Source organism: Mytilus galloprovincialis, chromosome 12 (assembly GCF_965363235.1).
Source record: "Mytilus galloprovincialis chromosome 12, xbMytGall1.hap1.1, whole genome shotgun sequence".
In the NCBI taxonomy this organism is placed as follows: domain Eukaryota; kingdom Metazoa; phylum Mollusca; class Bivalvia; order Mytilida; family Mytilidae; genus Mytilus; species Mytilus galloprovincialis.
This window is the reverse complement of record NC_134849.1, coordinates 80,378,422-80,400,589: the sequence shown is the minus strand read 5'-3', so window position 1 is coordinate 80,400,589 and position 22,168 is coordinate 80,378,422. Positions and strand designations below refer to the sequence as shown.

Here is a 22,168-nt window from a genome sequence, read left to right as displayed (position 1 = left end):
ATGGGGGTGTCCAAGTAATTACATAATCACAAATGTTTTATCAATATATCATCACATAATCGTTTAAACAAATAATCAAAAATACAGTCCTTGATTATCAGATAATCAAATAATCATGAAATATTTGGTCTAGTAATCACATGGTAAAAACCCCCATGATGAGGCTCATTATAATTACCTCATATTCAGCATCAAAGTTGTCCACGACCTTGACAAAGGGCAGCAGTCCATTGATTCCATCAGGCAGTGTCTTTAGGTTTGTATAGTAAAGTCTGTTGACAGGATCACAGCCTTCTGATATCGCTAGGACCAAATAATCTCCACAATCACTCACTTCTGCTCCCCTGAAAAAATAAAATTAGGATTGTCAGGAAACTCAGCTTATAACACATTTTTTTATTGGTCCTATCCTTAGATATAGTCTGTTCAGATTTGTCAGGAAACTCTGCCCAACACATCTTTTGATTGGTCCTTCCCTGAGCAATAGAATACTTACATCATCCTTTTAGGATTATCAGGAAACTCTGCTTCTAACATATCTTTTGATTGGTCCTCCATTGAGTAATAGAATACTTATTGAGGATTATCGGGAAACTCTGCCAATAACACATTTTTTTATTGGTCCTCACCTAATAAGGAGAATACTTACATCTTCCATTTAGGATTGTCAGGAAACTCTGCCACTAACACATCTTTTGATTGGTCCTCCCCCTAAGCAATAGAATACTTACATCATCCATTTAGGAGTATCAGGAAACTCTGTCACTAACACATCTTTTGATTGGTCCTCCCCATAGCAATAGAATACTTACATTATCCATTTAGGAGTATCAGGAAACTCTGTCACTAACACATCTTTTGATTGGTCCTCCCCTGAGTAATAGAATACTTACATCATCCATTTAGGATTGTCAGGAAACTCTGTCACTAACACATCTTTTGATTGGTCCTCCCTTGATCAATGGAATACTTACATCATCCATTTAGGATTGTCAGGAAATTCCTACCACTAACACTTCTTTTGATTGGTTCTCCCTTGCTCAATATATAGAATACTTACATCATCCATTTAGGATTGTCAGGAAACTCTGCCACTAACACATCTTTTGATTGGTCCTCTCCCAGCCTATGATAAAACAGTTTTTGGTTGACATTACTTGTAGTCTCTGTTCCGTCTGATTTTCCATCTTGTTTAAGATATTGCTGAAAGTATCAAATGTGTAAGATGTGGAGATCTAAGTGATAATTCTATCTTATTAATACTGGTTAATGAAATCATAATACAGTGTGTACTGGCTGGTCATTATCACATATAATTTGATTTTGACTCGCCTACATAGCTGATGAATATTCATAACTTAAGAGATAAGAACAGCACATGAAGCCAAAAACTGAGGGTTGTAGATTTGAAGCAGTACTACTGTACATATGTAGTTGAGAAAATACAAAATTAGAACAGAAATATCTAGTGTTTAATTTTTTAATAATCTGAGCGAGTAAAACACAGATCTATCATGGTGGAGGACCTCAATTAATATAAGATTGTTTTTTTTCCTGGATAAATTAACTGTTTTCATTTGATGGTTTTTGTGCTGATTTAACATTTCTGTGGATAACGGAGGTGGTGCTATCTAATAACTCAAGCGAGTAAAACATGGATCTATTATAAGTGAAGAAACTGAAAAAATCAAATCAATACCATACAGTACGCCCAGAGAGTATGTAATCGCGAACTCTAATCACCGATTTCCGAGTGTAGCGGTGTGACACCGCGAATCACGGATTATACTCCCAATTTCCTCCAAAGATTCTCTCCCAACACCGCGTGGCTGTTAATTGGTTTATTGCCCATCGGATGTTCTGAAAATTAATGACGCGTGACAACATCATCGGATTAGCCAGATTTATTACCTTTGTACATTTAATCGATCTTGATTGCACCTGTGTGCTTTAAAATACGTTATTTAAATGTCCTTTCATTGTCAGATAAAAGTGTGACATTTCTATTTAAAATAAGATTATTATTCTTGTATGTATATGCCCATGTCATTGTCATATGACATACAGCGAACAGACGTATAAAAATACGAATAAAATACTTATTTTGTATTTTCATTATAGTCCGATCAGGTCATAATTTTTGTTTTTTTTCAACAAAGACGATTTTACCACAATTAGAACCTTTTATGACCTACTCAGTGAGCAATATTCGGTTCATTAATAGTTCAATATTATAAAATTAATATCAACTGGCTTAAAACAAAATGATGTCTTTACGGTAATTTGTCCAATCTAAATTAAACCCAAGAGTTAATTTATCGGATCAACAAGTGAACTCTGTTACTTTCAATTTATTTTGAAATGTAAAATATTATGTTTCACTACCTCGGTAGAATAAAATTTCCGACTTGAAATATTTGAATTTTAAAAAGAAACTGTAAAGTGACAAATAGTTTTGTATGCAATGTGGCAGCCCTATATTCATAAAAACTGAGAAGACACAACACAATAATCACAACCTTATTTAATTATATGGAGAAAAGAAATCATGTGTTTTTAATCTGTTATTGATCTTTAATTATTTAAAATAAAATTGGATTGGCGCAATCCGTAGTTTACTGCTCGTTAAAACTCCTCGGCGAAATATAAAAAGAAGTAGTTCAACAATTTATACAATAGAATATTAAAATGAAATTATATTGTGTTCTACAAGAAAGAAATATGTAAAAAAAAAAATTAGATCGGATTTTAACGATCGACAAATTTTCACAGAGGTCTCTACCAACGCCCATCATGAACATGCATCCTGTTTTCATATACCATTAATATATAGTGTTGACTATAGACGTATAAATAATGTCCGGTTTTATGTCCTCTGTTGACTGAGAAACGTAAAAATAAAAGGCTGATGTTGGTTTTTTCAGAAAAGGAATATAATTTAGAATCCGGTTAATCAATTGTAAAAGGACCTTCTAGAGCCTCAATCTTAACGCACACAAATTTATGTCAATCATTACAAAGCAAGTTTAAACCTTGAATGAATTTTCCTACGGTTATCCAGAAAGGTCACCTGAGTTAACTGTTACATGATACTATTTCCCGCCAAATAAAAATCTCGTGGACAAAATTGATGTCACTATTTTTAGCATTCAATATTGTGAGCGAAGTCAAGTTCAAGTTCAACCACGCACTGTTGATCACTGAGTTGCGTGTCGTCTTCCCACGGCAATTTATTGGTTTAGAAATATTTAAAGATTACTGTTCTAAATACAACACAAAAGTTTACATTCATTGTGCGTAAATAAATATTATGCAACGACGATTTGATGCAGCTATAGAAGTATTCCTGTTGTAGCCGAAATGTATTATTTATCCTAAAGTAATGCTAACAAATCGTGAAGAGAAAATGCCGTAGACTTATTAAGCATAGCGAATTGTGAATAGTATTTTCTTTTTTTCTTGCATATACAAGTTTAAAGACACGTAATTTTCTTTTTTTCTCACATTTTATAACTTCAGCGTTAATTTCCGTCTATTTTCGCAAGTTATATAAATTACCGATAAAAAGAACAAGAGATCATAATCAAGTATAGATATTTTTTTATAAAACTTTACTGCAATTGAAAGCATTAACAACAATCTTTTGCTTTTTAAAACTTTTATTTTGTAATCGTAAAATGGAAATGGAAACTTATTAGCATAACAGATAGTGAATAATATTTTCTTTTTTACTTGTATAAAAAACTTTGAGACGTGTAATTTTTCTTTAAGCTGTCCTAATTTATTCAACGTTAGTCTCCGTTTATTGTTACACAATTATATCTCTTTTAGTAAATTAAATATTTATTTACTGATAAAAAACGGAAGTCAAAATCAAATATAGTTTTTTTTTTAACTTGATTTAAATGTACAGTGTAATTGAAAGAAATAACAACAACGTTTTGACTTTTATTTTAATCTTTCATTTGTTTCAAGCAATCAGATATAACCTGATAATCAATAGACAGGAAATACAATTGTTTAATTACATTAGAAATCTCGCATACCTTGACTGTCGAGTGCCGGCATAGATCAGAAGGATTAGGGCAATTAATTACCTGGTGTGACACCGCGTCACTCCAGACTGGGAGAGATGTCGCTAATACAATAAACAAAAGGTAACGGATTTACGCGGAAGTCGGAGGGAATACTCCCAAATTTCTCTGACAATTTAGGGAGTGATGTCGGAGTTTCCTGGTGTCACACCAGCAAAAAACTCGGTGTTTGGAGTTTGGGATGGCTTTCGCGAAAATTGAACTGTAAGTAACTATCTAACAACCAAATGGATGTTGGGAAAATCTCACTAATTGTACACAACAATTTAGAAAAGTATTAAGCCAGTGGTTAGATATCAATTGTGTAGAATATGTCTCTCTCATCTCCTAAAAAAGCAATCAGACTTTATGCTTCCTAATTAGTTTCAAAGAATAGACTTAAATATTCTGTCAAACATCTGTTAAACTTACATTATAAAACAGTCCTTTATTATCATGTGTCCAGGCCAGACTTGTAAACTTTACATTCTCTAAAACATCCGGTAGATCTTCTCCTGAAGGTGCCTTTTTAAACTTAAAATAATAAACAATAAGAATAAGAACTTTAAGTCCAAAGTTAATTTGTGAACATCGTGGCAACAGAAAAGTTGCATGTGTAGTATTATTTCATTGTGGAGTGTTCTGTCAACCCGGACTTTCATTAAATCTGTTTCATCATTTCATGAATATTCGATCCAATCACAACAATGGCAAGTAATTTGGATGAATACAGTTAATACTTTCAAAGTATCAAAACTCTGCCTAAATTACTTTACATTGAATAGTGTTAATACTCTGGTATTGTACATATCTAATATTTTTTTTTTATAAAGATATTTACTTTTATTTTTTGTAAGAAGTACATACTCAGGATAATTATTTAACTTTTAGCCCCAAATATGACAAACTAAATGTGTATTTTTATCAGCTGTTTTGAAGTATAAGAGATCAGCATTTTTTCATGTTTTTTCATTATTTTTTCTAGATGATGAACAAAAACATTTTTCTCCTTAATAATTTTCATTAAATCTACATTATCTTTATCATATTGTTAAAAGCTTAATACAATTACCTGAATTGTTACCCAATCAGAACCACTTTTACTTAAGCCATATGCAAAATATTCTCCATTTTCTGTGAATGCTGTATTTCTCAGTGAAATGGTCCCATCTTCTGACAGTTTGTTTGGATCTAAGAAAACTCTGGGTTCACTTTCTAAAGAATCTTGTACATACAATACGCTGAAAAAAAATGAATAAATCCTTATCATTTGTTGTATTGGATTAGGAAATTGTGTGTGCAACATATTTAACAAGTGGCTCTAAAGAGCTTGAGCCTGTGTCACTCACACTTGTCTGTGTGCAACATCAACAATGGACATGTACACTCTTTAACATTAAAGAATTCATGACAAAAATCTCCTTTTTGTTAATCCTGTATTACTGATCATTTGTTTCTGTTTACAGTTTCTCTCTATATTATACAGTTTCTTACCCAAAGCACAAAATTGGATGAAAATAAAACTGTACTTTAAAACAATTTTAAAGGGTAATAACTCCTATAAGGAGTTGTATGATGATTTCTGAAAATTACTCACATGTTTCTGTCCCTTTTCAAACTTCCTTTTTTCATAACTGTTTTCAAGAGAATTAAACAAGACTTTCATTTTAATCCCTGTGTTCTATTTTTAGCCATATCAGCCATACTGGTTTGCAGTCGTCAGACATATTTTTTTAAACTAGACACCCCAATGTTTGTGGCCAAGTTTGATCAAAAGTGATAGGAGATTTTTTTTGTAGAAATTAACCCCCATTGTGATTGTCTTAACAAGGTATACCTTAGAATAATACCTACCTTTGGTTCTGAAGCCCTGTATTGAAGTAATAATAATAGTGATCTCCCCTTTTGTAAGGACAGCTGTACTTAGGGTAATCCCACATCTCTGTAATTCTGCAAATGAAAAAATATCAATATTTATTATAAAGCATTGCATCTAGACAAGTTCATATATAACATGAGATGGAATTCGGACACCATATTTTAAACATCATTTTTAAACACATGTGGTTCATCTAATTCAATACACTGGTTTACCATTAATGTATCATCTCTACATATATTACATACTAATGTACCATTTTATTCCATATTGGAATTATTTTAGTAGGTTTCTCTATATGAATTGGATTTTGAATAAAAAAAGCATATTCACCTGAGAAAGTGTTATTCACCGCGCTAAACGTCACACGCTTTTACATGCTACGTTATGGTAAAATGTTTCATGTAAAATTTGTTTTGGTATTATGTTTGTCATCAAATACATTTTATCTCCTCGGAATATGGAATAAAACAATTACTGTCTTTTTTTTCGGTAAATATGTGGTTTAATTGACTTTTGAAAAACTGATATTCACTTCGGCCGTCGGCCTCAGTGAATATCAGTTTTTCAAAAGTCAATAAAACCGCATATTTACCTCATCAAAAGACAGTAATTGTATAATATTGAATTAGATGGACCACACGAGTTTAACATTGAATCCTATGTACATGATGTACCATTTTGTCCATTGAAGTAGATGAACCATAATGGTTTCATAATGAATCATTCCGTTTAATACATTGTAATAGTATCTGAGAAATTTTCATTATCAAAATATTAAGTACAATTTACAAAAAAATCAATGTATCATTCAAACAGGAAGATGACGTCTGATATATCTGAAAAGAGCTTACAGGTGACATCTAGGCCTTGGTATCAAGTTATTCTGTCTTGTACTCTAAAATGACTTGTGTATTAAATCATTCAAACAGGAAGATGACGTCTGATGTATCTGAAAAGAGCTTACAGGTGACATCTAGGCCTTGGTATCAAGTTATTCTGTCTTGTACTCTAAAATGACTTGTGTATTAAATCATTCAAACAGGAAGATTACGTCTGATGTATCTGAAAAGAGCTTACAGGTGACATCTAGGCCTTGGTATCAAGTTATTCTGTCTTGAACTCTAAAATGACTTGTGTATTAAATCATTCAAACAGGAAGATTACGTCTGATGTATCTGAAAAGAGCTTACAGGTGACATCTAGGCCTTGGTATCAAGTTATTCTGTCTTGTACTCTAAAATGACTTGTGTATTAAATCATTCAAACAGGAAGATTACGTCTGATGTATCTGAAAAGAGCTTACAGGTGACATCTAGGCCTTGGTATCAAGTTATTCTGTCTTGAACTCTAAAATGACTTGTGTATTAAATCATTCAAACAGGAAGATGACGTCTGATATATCTGAAAAGAGCTTACAGGTGACATCTAGGCCTTGGTATCAAGTTATTCTGTCTTGTACTCTAAAATGACTTGTGTATTAAATCATTCAAACAGGAAGATGACGTCTGATATATCTGAAAAGAGCTTACAGGTGACATCTAGGCCTTGGTATCAAGTTATTCTGTCTTGTACTCTAAAATGACTTGTGTATTAAATCATTCAAACAGGAAGATTACGTCTGATGTATCTGAAAAGAGCTTACAGGTGACATCTAGGCCTTGGTATCAAGTTATTCTGTCTTGTACTCTAAAATGACTTGTGTATTAAATCATTCAAACAGGAAGATGACGTCTGATATATCTGAAAAGAGCTTACAGGTGACATCTAGGCCTTGGTATCAAGTTATTCTGTCTTGTACTCTAAAATGACTTGTGTATTAAATCATTCAAACAGGAAGATGACGTCTGATGTATCTGAAAAGAGCTTACAGGTGACATCTAGGCCTTGGTATCAAGTTATTCTGTCTTGTACTCTAAAATGACTTGTGTATTAAATCATTCAAACAGGAAGATTACGTCTGATGTATCTGAAAAGAGCTTACAGGTGACATCTAGGCCTTGGTATCAAGTTATTCTGTCTTGTACTCTAAAATGACTTGTGTATTAAATCATTCAAACAGGAAGATTACGTCTGATGTATCTGAAAAGAGCTTACAGGTGACATCTAGGCCTTGGTATCAAGTTATTCTGTCTTGTACTCTAAAATGACTTGTGTATTAAATCATTCAAACAGGAAGATGACGTCTGATGTATCTGAAAAGAGCTTACAGGTGACATCTAGGCCTTGGTATCAAGTTATTCTGTCTTGTACTCTAAAATGACTTGTGTATTAAATCATTCAAACAGGAAGATTACGTCTGATGTATCTGAAAAGAGCTTACAGGTGACATCTAGGCCTTGGTATCAAGTTATTCTGTCTTGTACTCTAAAATGACTTGTGTATTAAATCATTCAAACAGGAAGATGACGTCTGATATATCTGAAAAGAGCTTACAGGTGACATCTAGGCCTTGGTATCAAGTTATTCTGTCTTGTACTCTAAAATGACTTGTGTATTAAATCATTCAAACAGGAAGATTACGTCTGATGTATCTGAAAAGAGCTTACAGGTGACATCTAGGCCTTGGTATCAAGTTATTCTGTCTTGTACTCTAAAATGACTTGTGTATTAAATCATTCAAACAAAAAGATTACGTCTGATGTATCTGAAAAGAGCTTACAGGTGACATCTAGGCCTTGGTATCAAGTTATTCTGTCTTGTACTCTAAAATGACTTGTGTATTAAATCATTCAAACAGGAAGATGACGTCTGATCTATCTGAAAAGAGCTTACAGGTGACATCTAGGCCTTGGTATCAAGTTATTCTGTCTTGTACTCTAAAATGACTTGTGTATTAAATCATTCAAACAGGAAGATTACGTCTGATGTATCTGAAAAGAGCTTACAGGTGACATCTAGGCCTTGGTATCAAGTTATTCTGTCTTGTACTCTAAAATGACTTGTGTATTAAATCATTCAAACAGGAAGATTACGTCTGATGTATCTGAAAAGAGCTTACAGGTGACATCTAGGCCTTGGTATCAAGTTATTCTGTCTTGTACTCTAAAATGACTTGTGTATTAAATCATTCAAACAGGAAGATTACGTCTGATGTATCTGAAAAGAGCTTACAGGTGACATCTAGGCCTTGGTATCAAGTTATTCTGTCTTGTACTCTAAAATGACTTGTGTATTAAATCATTCAAACAGGAAGATTACGTCTGATGTATCTGAAAAGAGCTTACAGGTGACATCTAGGCCTTGGTATCAAGTTATTCTGTCTTGTACTCTAAAATGACTTGTGTATTAAATCATTCAAACAGGAAGATTACGTCTGATGTATCTGAAAAGAGCTTACAGGTGACATCTAGGCCTTGGTATCAAGTTATTCTGTCTTGTACTCTAAAATGACTTGTGTATTAAATCATTCAAACAGGAAGATGACGTCTGATATATCTGAAAAGAGCTTACAGGTGACATCTAGGCCTTGGTATCAAGTTATTCTGTCTTGTACTCTAAAATGACTTGTGTATTAAATCATTCAAACAGGAAGATTACGTCTGATGTATCTGAAAAGAGCTTACAGGTGACATCTAGGCCTTGGTATCAAGTTATTCTGTCTTGTACTCTAAAATGACTTGTGTATTAAATCATTCAAACAGGAAGATTACGTCTGATGTATCTGAAAAGAGCTTACAGGTGACATCTAGGCCTTGGTATCAAGTTATTCTGTCTTGTACTCTAAAATGACTTGTGTATTAAATCATTCAAACAAAAAGATTACGTCTGATGTATCTGAAAAGAGCTTACAGGTGACATCTAGGCCTTGGTATCAAGTTATTCTGTCTTGTACTCTAAAATGACTTGTGTATTAAATCATTCAAACAGGAAGATTACGTCTGATGTATCTGAAAAGAGCTTACAGGTGACATCTAGGCCTTGGTATCAAGTTATTCTGTCTTGTACTCTAAAATGACTTGTGTATTAAATCATTCAAACAGGAAGATTACGTCTGATGTATCTGAAAAGAGCTTACAGGTGACATCTAGGCCTTGGTATCAAGTTATTCTGTCTTGAACTCTAAAATGACTTGTGTATTAAATCATTCAAACAGGAAGATTACGTCTGATGTATCTGAAAAGAGCTTACAGGTGACATCTAGGCCTTGGTATCAAGTTATTCTGTCTTGAACTCTAAAATGACTAGTGTATTAAATCATTCAAACAGGAAGATGACGTCTGATGTATCTGAAAAGAGCTTACAGGTGACATCTAGGCCTTGGTATCAAGTTATTCTGTCTTGAACTCTAAAATGACTTGTGTATTAAATCATTCAAACAGGAAGATTACGTCTGATGTATCTGAAAAGAGCTTACAGGTGACATCTAGGCCTTGGTATCAAGTTATTCTGTCTTGTACTCTAAAATGACTTGTGTATTAAATCATTCAAACAGGAAGATTACGTCTGATGTATCTGAAAAGAGCTTACAGGTGACATCTAGGCCTTGGTATCAAGTTATTCTGTCTTGTACTCTAAAATGACTTGTGTATTAAATCATTCAAACAGGAAGATGACGTCTGATATATCTGAAAAGAGCTTACAGGTGACATCTAGGCCTTGGTATCAAGTTATTCTGTCTTGTACTCTAAAATGACTTGTGTATTAAATCATTCAAACAGGAAGATGACGTCTGATATATCTGAAAAGAGCTTACAGGTGACATCTAGGCCTTGGTATCAAGTTATTCTGTCTTGTACTCTAAAATGACTTGTGTATTAAATCATTCAAACAGGAAGATTACGTCTGATGTATCTGAAAAGAGCTTACCGGTGACATCTAGGCCTTGGTATCAAGTTATTCTGTCTTGTACTCTAAAATGACTTGTGTATTAAATCATTCAAACAGGAAGATTACGTCTGATGTATCTGAAAAGAGCTTACAGGTGACATCTAGGCCTTGGTATCAAGTTATTCTGTCTTGTACTCTAAAATGACTTGTGTATTAAATCATTCAAACAAAAAGATTACGTCTGATGTATCTGAAAAGAGCTTACAGGTGACATCTAGGCCTTGGTATCAAGTTATTCTGTCTTGTACTCTAAAATGACTTGTGTATTAAATCATTCAAACAGGAAGATTACGTCTGATGTATCTGAAAAGAGCTTACAGGTGACATCTAGGCCTTGGTATCAAGTTATTCTGTCTTGTACTCTAAAATGACTTGTGTATTAAATCATTCAAACAGGAAGATTACGTCTGATGTATCTGAAAAGAGCTTACAGGTGACATCTAGGCCTTGGTATCAAGTTATTCTGTCTTGAACTCTAAAATCACTTGTGTATTAAATCATTCAAACAGGAAGATTACGTCTGATGTATCTGAAAAGAGCTTACAGGTGACATCTAGGCCTTGGTATCAAGTTATTCTGTCTTGAACTCTAAAATGACTAGTGTATTAAATCATTCAAACAGGAAGATGACGTCTGATATATCTCAAAAGAGCTTACAGGTGACATCTAGGCCTTGGTATCAAGTTATTCTGTCTTGTACTCTAAAATGACTTGTGTATTAAATCATTCAAACAGGAAGATTACGTCTGATGTATCTGAAAAGAGCTTACAGTTGACATCTAGGCCTTGGTATCAAGTTATTCTGTCTTGAACTCTAAAATGACTTGTGTATTAAATCATTCAAACAGGAAGATTACGTCTGATGTATCTGAAAAGAGCTTACAGGTGACATCTAGGCCTTGGTATCAAGTTATTCTGTCTTGAACTCTAAAATGACTAGTGTATTAAATCATTCAAACAGGAAGATGACGTCTGATGTATCTGAAAAGAGCTTACAGGTGACATCTAGGCCTTGGTATCAAGTTATTCTGTCTTGAACTCTAAAATGACTTGTGTATTAAATCATTCAAACAGGAAGATTACGTCTGAGGCCTAAAATAAAATTTCATTTGTTTGGCATTGCCGCCCGACCCACTGAAAAACTTGCCGCCCAAATAATTTTATTTGCGTTTCAGAATTTTTTTTTTTTTTTATCTAAAAAAAATCGAAATTGTGCCGGAAATTGATCGTATCCGCCGAGTTTGTTCCTGACTTTACTTATTTCAAATCATGATCTTAAAAGCGCTTGCCTTACACTGTATTGGGAGCAAACATTTAAATGACATGGAATAGAAAAAGTCTGCCAAAAGTAATGTCAAAGAGGCCGGCAGGGGAAGGTATCTCCCTATGCTGCAATGCATTGGTTAAGGGAGATGGATTTCAGCTATTCTTTGAAAGAAACGTTCTGAGAGACCTTGTAGAGGACTCAATTTTATCTTTTGTAAAGCAGAAACAGATGATTTCTGCTTGACTTTGTCGCTTCATGAGATAGAAGTTTTTCACCGGGACATCACAGAACAAATATGCATGGCTCTTACAATTGTTGAACTTATTAAATATTTGAAATTTATCATTGACAAATTTTCCCTTGAACCAGAGAACAAAGTTTCTACTATAGTCAGAACCACAATGATGCATTCAAGATAATTATGGCTGTAAGCACCAAAGCTTAAAGACCATAATGATTTACAGGTTTATAGTAGTTTTGTACCAGTAGATGCTAGCCTGGAACAAAACATACATATTTTAAAGACTAGCATCTTGTGTCAATTGAAGTACTTCCCCCTTTTCTTGCCTTTCTTCTTAACATGAATAAGATAATTCTTGAAACAGAAAAGATACTGACAGAAACATATTTATAAATGTATCCAGTGTACTAGTGATGAATAAAATCCCCTCCTTTTCCACAATTCTAAGGGCTCATTAATTTATCTGTATTCATGTAATGCATGTCCAGATTTCTGTTAATCAAACAAGCATTACAACCCATAATTTATTTATCTGCAAAAATTGTCTGTCCTGCTGCATATTTCCATTTTGAATTTATCATACGTTTTAAACCTATCCCTGAAAAACCTTGCACTTGGATAATATTAGTATAAACACCATGTCTATTTGTGCCAACCTTCAAAATTTTTAATATTTTGCTATCCTAATTTGGAACAGATCCTTTATCCTCAAAACTTATCAGGGGAAATAGGCGTGTTTGTATGGTAGTTCGTCACACCTTACATGTATGATTACTAGCCTCCAGGTATTGGTTTGAGCCCTAGTTGGGCAAAAGTTTTAAATCTTTGTCCATTTGTACAAGGAGCCGTAGTGGTTGAGCCATTTAACTTATGGTAATTTAACCAAACTGTGACCACAACTTCAAGATGTGACATCAGGCCTCTGTTCAATGGGCAGTCCCACAATAAAAGCTCAATTTTCAGGTCATACATTTTATATGGTTAATTTGTCAGTTTCCTGCCTCAGTTCTGTGTTTTTTTCTGGGTACTTTGGTTAACTTTGCCAATAAAACTGACTGTCTTACATGAAATTATCCATATGATGTAGAATGTGACATTGATGGTTGACCCCTTTCAAAGAAACCACCAGCATGTACACACAACAATGCTGCAATGCTTTAGACAACATTGATCTGGAGACTTCATGATTTACATGTATAAGGCTTTTAAATGTAAAAAAAAAAAAAAAATCCCTACCTACCTACCCACCTGCTGATAGTGTGGGTCGGCAATGCCAAACAAACAATTTTTTAAGGGTGGCCTGATGTATCTGAAAAGAGCTTACAGGTGACATCTAGGCCTTGGTATCAAGTTATTCTGTCTTGTACTCTAAAATGACTTGTGTATTAAATCATTCAAACAGGAAGATTACGTCTGATGTATCTGAAAAGAGCTTACAGGTGACATCTAGGCCTTGGTATCAAGTTATTCTGTCTTGAACTCTAAAATGACTTGTGTATTAAATCATTCAAACAGGAAGATGACGTCTGATATATCTGAAAAGAGCTTACAGGTGACATCTAGGCCTTGGTATCAAGTTATTCTGTCTTGAACTCTAAAATGACTAGTGTATTAAATCATTCAAACAGGAAGATGACGTCTGATATATCTCAAAAGAGCTTACAGGTGACATCTAGGCCTTGGTATCAAGTTATTCTGTCTTGTACTCTAAAATGACTTGTGTATTAAATCATTCAAACAGGAAGATTACGTCTGATGTATCTGAAAAGAGCTTACAGTTGACATCTAGGCCTTGGTATCAAGTTATTCTGTCTTGAACTCTAAAATGACTTGTGTATTAAATCATTCAAACAGGAAGATTACGTCTGATGTATCTGAAAAGAGCTTACAGGTGACATCTAGGCCTTGGTATCAAGTTATTCTGTCTTGAACTCTAAAATGACTAGTGTATTAAATCATTCAAACAGGAAGATGACGTCTGATGTATCTGAAAAGAGCTTACAGGTGACATCTAGGCCTTGGTATCAAGTTATTCTGTCTTGAACTCTAAAATGACTTGTGTATTAAATCATTCAAACAGGAAGATTACGTCTGATGTATCTGAAAAGAGCTTACAGGTGACATCTAGGCCTTGGTATCAAGTTATTCTGTCTTGTACTCTAAAATGACTTGTGTATTAAATCATTCAAACAGGAAGATTACGTCTGATGTATCTGAAAAGAGCTTACAGGTGACATCTAGGCCTTGGTATCAAGTTATTCTGTCTTGAACTCTAAAATGACTTGTGTATTAAATCATTCAAACAGGAAGATGACGTCTGATATATCTGAAAAGAGCTTACAGGTGACATCTAGGCCTTGGTATCAAGTTATTCTGTCTTGTACTCTAAAATGACTTGTGTATTAAATCATTCAAACAGGAAGATGACGTCTGATATATCTGAAAAGAGCTTACAGGTGACATCTAGGCCTTGGTATCAAGTTATTCTGTCTTGTACTCTAAAATGACTTGTGTATTAAATCATTCAAACAGGAAGATTACGTCTGATGTATCTGAAAAGAGCTTACAGGTGACATCTAGGCCTTGGTATCAAGTTATTCTGTCTTGTACTCTAAAATGACTTGTGTATTAAATCATTCAAACAGGAAGATTACGTCTGATGTATCTGAAAAGAGCTTACAGGTGACATCTAGGCCTTGGTATCAAGTTATTCTGTCTTGTACTCTAAAATGACTTGTGTATTAAATCATTCAAACAGGAAGATGACGTCTGATATATCTGAAAAGAGCTTACAGGTGACATCTAGGCCTTGGTATCAAGTTATTCTGTCTTGTACTCTAAAATGACTTGTGTATTAAATCATTCAAACAGGAAGATGACGTCTGATGTATCTGAAAAGAGCTTACAGGTGACATCTAGGCCTTGGTATCAAGTTATTCTGTCTTGTACTCTAAAATGACTTGTGTATTAAATCATTCAAACAAAAAGATTACGTCTGATGTATCTGAAAAGAGCTTACAGGTGACATCTAGGCCTTGGTATCAAGTTATTCTGTCTTGTACTCTAAAATGACTTGTGTATTAAATCATTCAAACAGGAAGATGACGTCTGATGTATCTGAAAAGAGCTTACAGGTGACATCTAGGCCTTGGTATCAAGTTATTCTGTCTTGTACTCTAAAATGACTTGTGTATTAAATCATTCAAACAGGAAGATGACGTCTGATATATCTGAAAAGAGCTTACAGGTGACATCTAGGCCTTGGTATCAAGTTATTCTGTCTTGTACTCTAAAATGACTTGTGTATTAAATCATTCAAACAGGAAGATTACGTCTGATGTATCTGAAAAGAGCTTACAGGTGACATCTAGGCCTTGGTATCAAGTTATTCTGTCTTGTACTCTAAAATGACTTGTGTATTAAATCATTCAAACAAAAAGATTACGTCTGATGTATCTGAAAAGAGCTTACAGGTGACATCTAGGCCTTGGTATCAAGTTATTCTGTCTTGAACTCTAAAATGACTTGTGTATTAAATCATTCAAACAGGAAGATGACGTCTGATGTATCTGAAAAGAGCTTGCAGGTCAGCAGCAGGTGACTACTAGGCACTGCCTTGATATCAGGTTATTCTGACTTGTACTCTAAAATGACGTGTGTATTAAATCATTCAAAAATGTTCAAACAGGAAGATGGCGTCTTGATATATCTAAAAAATATCTATTGAAATAGCTTAACTCAATCAAAAGTCATAGTAACTCAAACAAGTGAACATGCACTAAACGAATAAATTTGACAGTTTTTCTTTGACAGGACATTGATCAAAATAAGGGTCTAGAAATATCATTTTGCTGGTCTAACTGTTTTTAAGTTTTTCCTTGACTAGACATTGGTCAAGCAAGGGTCTAAAAACATTATTTTGTTGATCTACCTGTTTTTGAGTTTTTCTTTGACTGGACATTGGTCAAGTAAGGGTCTAGAAATATCATTTTGTTGGTCTACAAATCCCTTTGTTTCTTCACTATCTGGGTCTTCTAACCATTTGTATGGATCAGACACCTTAAAATAAATAATATAATGTAATTTAAACTCCAATATAATAACCAGCCTGCTGTACATGTTATCATGCATAAATCAAAAAGAGAAATTGTGCTATACATAAAAGTCATTCTATATACAGTGAAATAAAACAAATCCTGCTTTAACAATGTTTAAATTGACTAGGATTTCCTGCCAAAGGTTCGAACTTTTTTATAAATCAACCTTGTTAACATATTGGATATAAATATGAATCAACATATTAAACAGTGACTTTTAATACATGTAATAAGGGGACGAGTCCCTTATTACAGAAGAAAAAAAAAAAAAAAAAATTAAAAATTTCATGCAAAAAAATCATTCTACTCAAAACAGTTAACTTTCTTTTTTCAGATTTTTTTTTATTTTCCTGCATTTGCACAGAAGTCTTCTTCCTTTTTCCGGTCTTGTTTGTCATGAGACTTTGAGAAAAATATATATAATTATCAGTCTAGATAGCAAAATTAAGGAAGAACATAATACCATTTTCAGGGATGATTCCACTATATAGTTTAGGGCCGCTTAGCGGCACCTAAATCTGCCAGCGGCCCCCAAAAAATGTACATGAAAATGAATTCCCAATTCAGGAAAATAAAATAAAAATCGATATTTCCGGAAAAGTTTTTGTCACCGATTAAAGTATAATTTTTCATAGTTTGTTGTCAAAACGTTTTAAAATCCGTATAAGAATGCTGTTTACGATCGCATTTTATTAACAACGATTTAATTATGTCAAAATGTGGCAATTTTATCAGCCGAATTCAAATGATTAATATGTTATAGGAGTATTCGATCTTGTAAAAGCAGATCGCCCAGCAGGTTGATTTTTTTCAGTGGTTTATGTTTGCTGAAATATATATTTTTGTAATAGGCCTAGGTAACTATAGCTAAGATGATAGACTAGTGCATCATGTTCAATGATATTCATGTATTAACAGTAGCCCATCCAGAATTATTCAAAATGTTACAACTTACATGAACCTCAGTGTACAAGTTAAACTTAATAATATACATTTTCTGTTTTTTAAACAGGAAAATAATGTTATTTCGTCTTAAATTTTATGCTTGAAAAATTCCCAATTAGAATAAAAATTCCCAATTTGATGTTCAAGGGACCCATTTGAAAACACCTGGAATCATCCCTGTTTTTCCTTTTTACCAATTCTTTTATATGAAAAAAAAACGTTACCTGATGATATATCGTTTCTTTGTTTTCATTGAATATACATGATATAAGGTCAAAAAAATTAAATAATGTCACAACTAAAATCTCAAACAACAGAACCAAAATCTGAAACTTTATGGAATTTCCGTTCCTTTTTAACAGATTTGAGGTTCAAATTTGAATTTAAAAAAAATAATAATTGACACAGCATAGGTTTCTGACACAGAATGAATGTGGTCTAATGAACTTAAATTTTTATTTGCCTTTGAGCAATTCACTATGCTGTTGAAAACTAATCCTCTCAAAAAAATGTTTGAAGAAATTTTCTTTTTATTTATGAAATCTGAAATGAGAAAAATTGAACCCCCCCCCCATATTTTTGATTTCACATCCCCCTTTCCCTTGTTCAAAAACTGATCTCAATTCAAATTTCTAATGGAGTTTGCAACAATAGCTACTCATTTAAATACATCATAAAATATTAAAATGTAAAAAAAGTGCTTGTTATCACTGAATGGTAAAGATAAAAAAATGTAATTTTGATTTATCAGTTGGTAGTAAAAGTGAATAATAGTACATTGTATATTGTATAAAACAATGATTTAAGTTGATTCAACTACTATTCTGGACAAAGAAAGATAACTCCAATTGAAAATTTCTTGCTATTGCGCAATATTGTGCAATTAGATATTTCTTGCTATTGTGCAATACTGTGCAATTGAAAATACTTGCTATTGCACAATACTGTGCAATTGAAGATTTCTTACTATTGGGCAATACTGTACAATTGAAAATTTCTTGCTATTGCACAATACTTAACATAATAATTTTGGATCCTGATTTGGACCAACTTGAAAACTGGGCCCATAATCAAAAATCTAAATTCATGTTTAGATTCAGAATATCAAAGAAGCCCAAGAATTCAATTTTTGTTAAAATCAAACTTAGTTTAATTTTGGACCCTTTGGACTTTAATGTAGACCAATTTAAAAACGGGACCAAAAATTAAGAATCTACATACACAATTAGATTTGGCATATCAAAGAACCCTAATTATTCAATTTTTGATGAAATCAAACAAATAAAATTGAGAATGGAAATGGGGAATGTGTCAAAGAGACAACAACCCGACCATAGAAAAAACAACAGCAGAAGGTCACCAACAGGTCTTCAATGTAGCGAGAAATACCCGCAACCGGAGGCGTCCTTCAGCTGGCCCCTAAACAAATATATACTAGTTCAGTGATAATGAACGCCATAGTGATACTAATTTCCAAATTGTACACAAGAAACTAAAATTAAAATAATACAAGACTAACAAAGGCCAGAGGCTCCTGACTTGGGACAGGCGCAAAAATGCAGCAGGGTTAAACATGTTTGTGAGATCTCAACCCTCCCCCTATACCTCTAGCCAATGTAGAAAGTTTAATTTTGGACCCCGATTTGGACCAACTTGAAAACTGGGCCAATAATAAAAAATCTAAGTACATTTTTAGATTCAGCATATCAAAGAACCCCAAGGATTCAATTTTTGTTAAAATCAAACTGAGTTTAATTTTGGACCCTTTGGACCTTAATGTAGACCAATTTGAAAACGGGACCAAAAATTAAGAATCTACATACACAGCTAGATTCGGCATATCAAAGAACCCCAATTATTCAATTTTTTAATGAAATCAAACAAATTTAATTTTGGACCCTTTGGACCCTTATTCCTAAATTTCATAGATTTCTATTTACTTATACTAAAGTTATGGTGCGAAAACCAAGAAAAATGCTTATTAAGGCCCCTTTTTTGCCCCTAATTCCTAAACAGTTGGGACCTCAACTCCCAAAATCAATCCCAACCTTCCTTTTGTGGTCATAAACCTTGTGTTTAAATTTCATTGATTTCTATTTACTTATACTAAAGTTATTGTCCGAAAACCAAAAATAATGCTTATATTTGGGCCCTTTTTTGGCCCCTAATTCCTAAACTGTTGGAACCAAAACTCCCAAAATCAATCCCAACCTTCCTTTCGTGGTCATAAAACTTGTACTAAAGTTATAGTGCGAAAACCGACTTCGGACGACGACGACAACGCAGATGCAGACGACGACACCAACGTGATACCAATATACGACCAAAAAATTATCAATTTTTGCAGTTGTATAAAAATCATACAGACTTCGTTCCCTTCCACAGGTAATGCCTGTCTTATATTATAATTCTAAGTCTATCAACAGAAAGGATAAATTTTGATTGTCATGTTGTTATATTCTGATTCCTAATATAATTGACGGAAGTATTGTAACGTGACAGTACCCAAATTGCACCTATTTTGACAGTTCGTTTTTTTTTTTATGATCAAGACAAACATTTCCATTTTGTGTTTATTTTGTAGCCGTATCCTTCTTTATTATATATACACATGGAAAAAAGTATTGCAACACCAAATTGAAATTGAAATTAAAAAAACACTTTTTATTTTTTTGTGATATAATTTGGTAAAATAGAACTAATTAAACATTATTTAAGTATCACCTGAGTTTAATCAATAAATATCGACTCGATAAGTTTTTATCTGCACATGCAGCTACTGTACCCGTTAACAGCAAAACAGATGTTTTCATCCTCATTGTTTTCAACACTTTAAATAACCAAGTTTTTAAAGTTATGTGATTGACACCTTGTAATGGGTCCTCGACAACTCTAAACTGCAGCAAGATGGCAGATTATCAGCATGAGAGAAGCAGGGATGTCGCTGAAACAACTGCACGTATTTTTGGTCATCACCATTCCACTATAAGTCGTTTTGAGAATAAAAATAAGGCACTAAACGATGTTAAAGACCTTCCGAGATAAAGAAGACCCCCTATACCATTTGCTAGGGAAAATCAAGCATAATGAAGGTTGGTCAGAAGGAAACCCATTGCATACAATACAATCCTAAAAAGAGAGTGGTGGGCATACAGGAGCCTTTTAACAAGAACTGTTCGAGATCGACTCATCGCTACTGGTTATCGTGCGATGAGACCATTTTGGAGACATTTGCTTACGAACAGACACACAGTTTTCCGTATCCAATGTAGTGCAGAGCTCGCTAAAGTTGAAAACTAGCATCGTGGAGGAAGATCCATTGTTCCAATGGAATTCGGTTCATCTTCCTTGGACGGATCGTAGCCCGTATTTGAACCATATCGAGCATATATGGGACACTATTGGGCAGAACGTGCGCGAAAGGACACCCCAGTTCAAACACATCATGAAATAAACAATGCCCTTCATCAGAAATGGTTGCTGCTACCCTAGCAACAAATTAGTCGATTTTTGGCAGGAATCAGGAGACGTTTAGATGCGGTTATCCATTTGAATGGAGGCTGCGCACAAAGTACTAATTCTTTGGCGTATAACGACCAACCATGATGTGAACAGTCATCTGAAGATTAATTTTGAAATGTCTGACATTGTTAAGTTCGACTACAGTAAAAGTTGTAAAATGCATTTTTTAGTACAAAAAACACTTCATTTTGTTATTAAAATTGTGGTTATATAAATCATTATTTTTTGTTCCTTTCAATGCCAATGTTATCATAAACTATGTTTCAATAATATTATACAAATATTTTATTATATTTCATCCAAAAAAAGAGGCTAATTTTTCAAATTTTAAAAAATCAAGGTGTTGCAATACTTTTTTCCATGTGTATAGGTACACCAATTTGATTTTCAATTTATATGGAATCATAGAAAAATTGGTCTGAACTAACCTCCAAACCATTAATGTTTCTGTAATGAGGAGCATTGAGGAGTACCCATATTTGCATTGTCAAAAGTCGAATAGCTTTTGTTTATTTTTTTCAAATATTTTGAACAATTGGATATTTGTCCATGCGGATTCGTCCATGCCTACTCTTACTCTTCTTTTTTAAGAAATGGATACTAGTGAGTGAAACATATTGTATTTGCTAATTTTAAAAAGATGACGTTTTGATGACGTCGCATGGCGACGTTTCAGTATACATTTTGCTTTTTCAGTAAACACTTCATCTGTTGTTAAATCCTGTAAACGTTTTTTGTATATCTAAAAATATTTACCCATGTTGAAAGACGTGCATACTATCGGATCATAAAATTACAACGTGTTTAATCTCTAGGAAATCTTCTAAGATTTCCCACTGCTAGTTTTGCTAAATAGGTGCAATTTGGGTACCGTTACGTTATGGGCATCAACTCTAAGTAAATCCGGTTTCCTGAATGTTATTGAACAGCATGATAAGATACGAGAGTACAAAAAAGGTGGACGGCTAAAAAAAATTATCATGTCCTGTACCTATGCTTTTTCGGGTACAAGTCAAATCGGCACCTGGTCAAATCGGCACCCATAGAAAAAGTCAAATCGGCACCTGGTTAAATCGGCATCTAGTCAAATCGGCACCTATTTAAAGTCAATTCGGCATCCAATAATATTTGATATAATATATGGGACTGGGACTATTATGCTAAGTTAGTAATTTAAGTATACTAGCATAATAGTCCCAAATATATATAGATATTTCTAAAAATGTATAAATTCGATCATGCAGACCTGCCAACTATCCCGATTTTCGCGGTATCATCCCGATTTTTATCCCTCAACCCGAATCCCGATATCGG

General features: G+C 33.6%; 1 protein-coding gene across 4 annotated transcripts in view; it reads right to left on the bottom strand.

Moving 5' to 3' along the window:
- The window catches only part of LOC143054974 (prolyl endopeptidase-like), a 54,160-nt gene that overhangs the window by 29,198 nt on the left and 2,794 nt on the right, over positions 1–22,168 (bottom strand). For all 4 annotated transcript variants that reach the window (XM_076228073.1, XM_076228074.1, XM_076228072.1 and 1 more), the window contains exons 2-7: positions 16,222–16,349; positions 5,928–6,023; positions 5,146–5,314; positions 4,506–4,607; positions 1,061–1,203; positions 179–344 (exon numbers count right to left, since the gene is read on the bottom strand). In XM_076228073.1, coding sequence (XP_076084188.1) covers positions 179–344; positions 1,061–1,203; positions 4,506–4,607; positions 5,146–5,314; positions 5,928–6,023; positions 16,222–16,349 — 804 coding nt within the window. The remainder of the gene's footprint in view (positions 1–178; positions 345–1,060; positions 1,204–4,505; positions 4,608–5,145; positions 5,315–5,927; positions 6,024–16,221; positions 16,350–22,168) is intronic.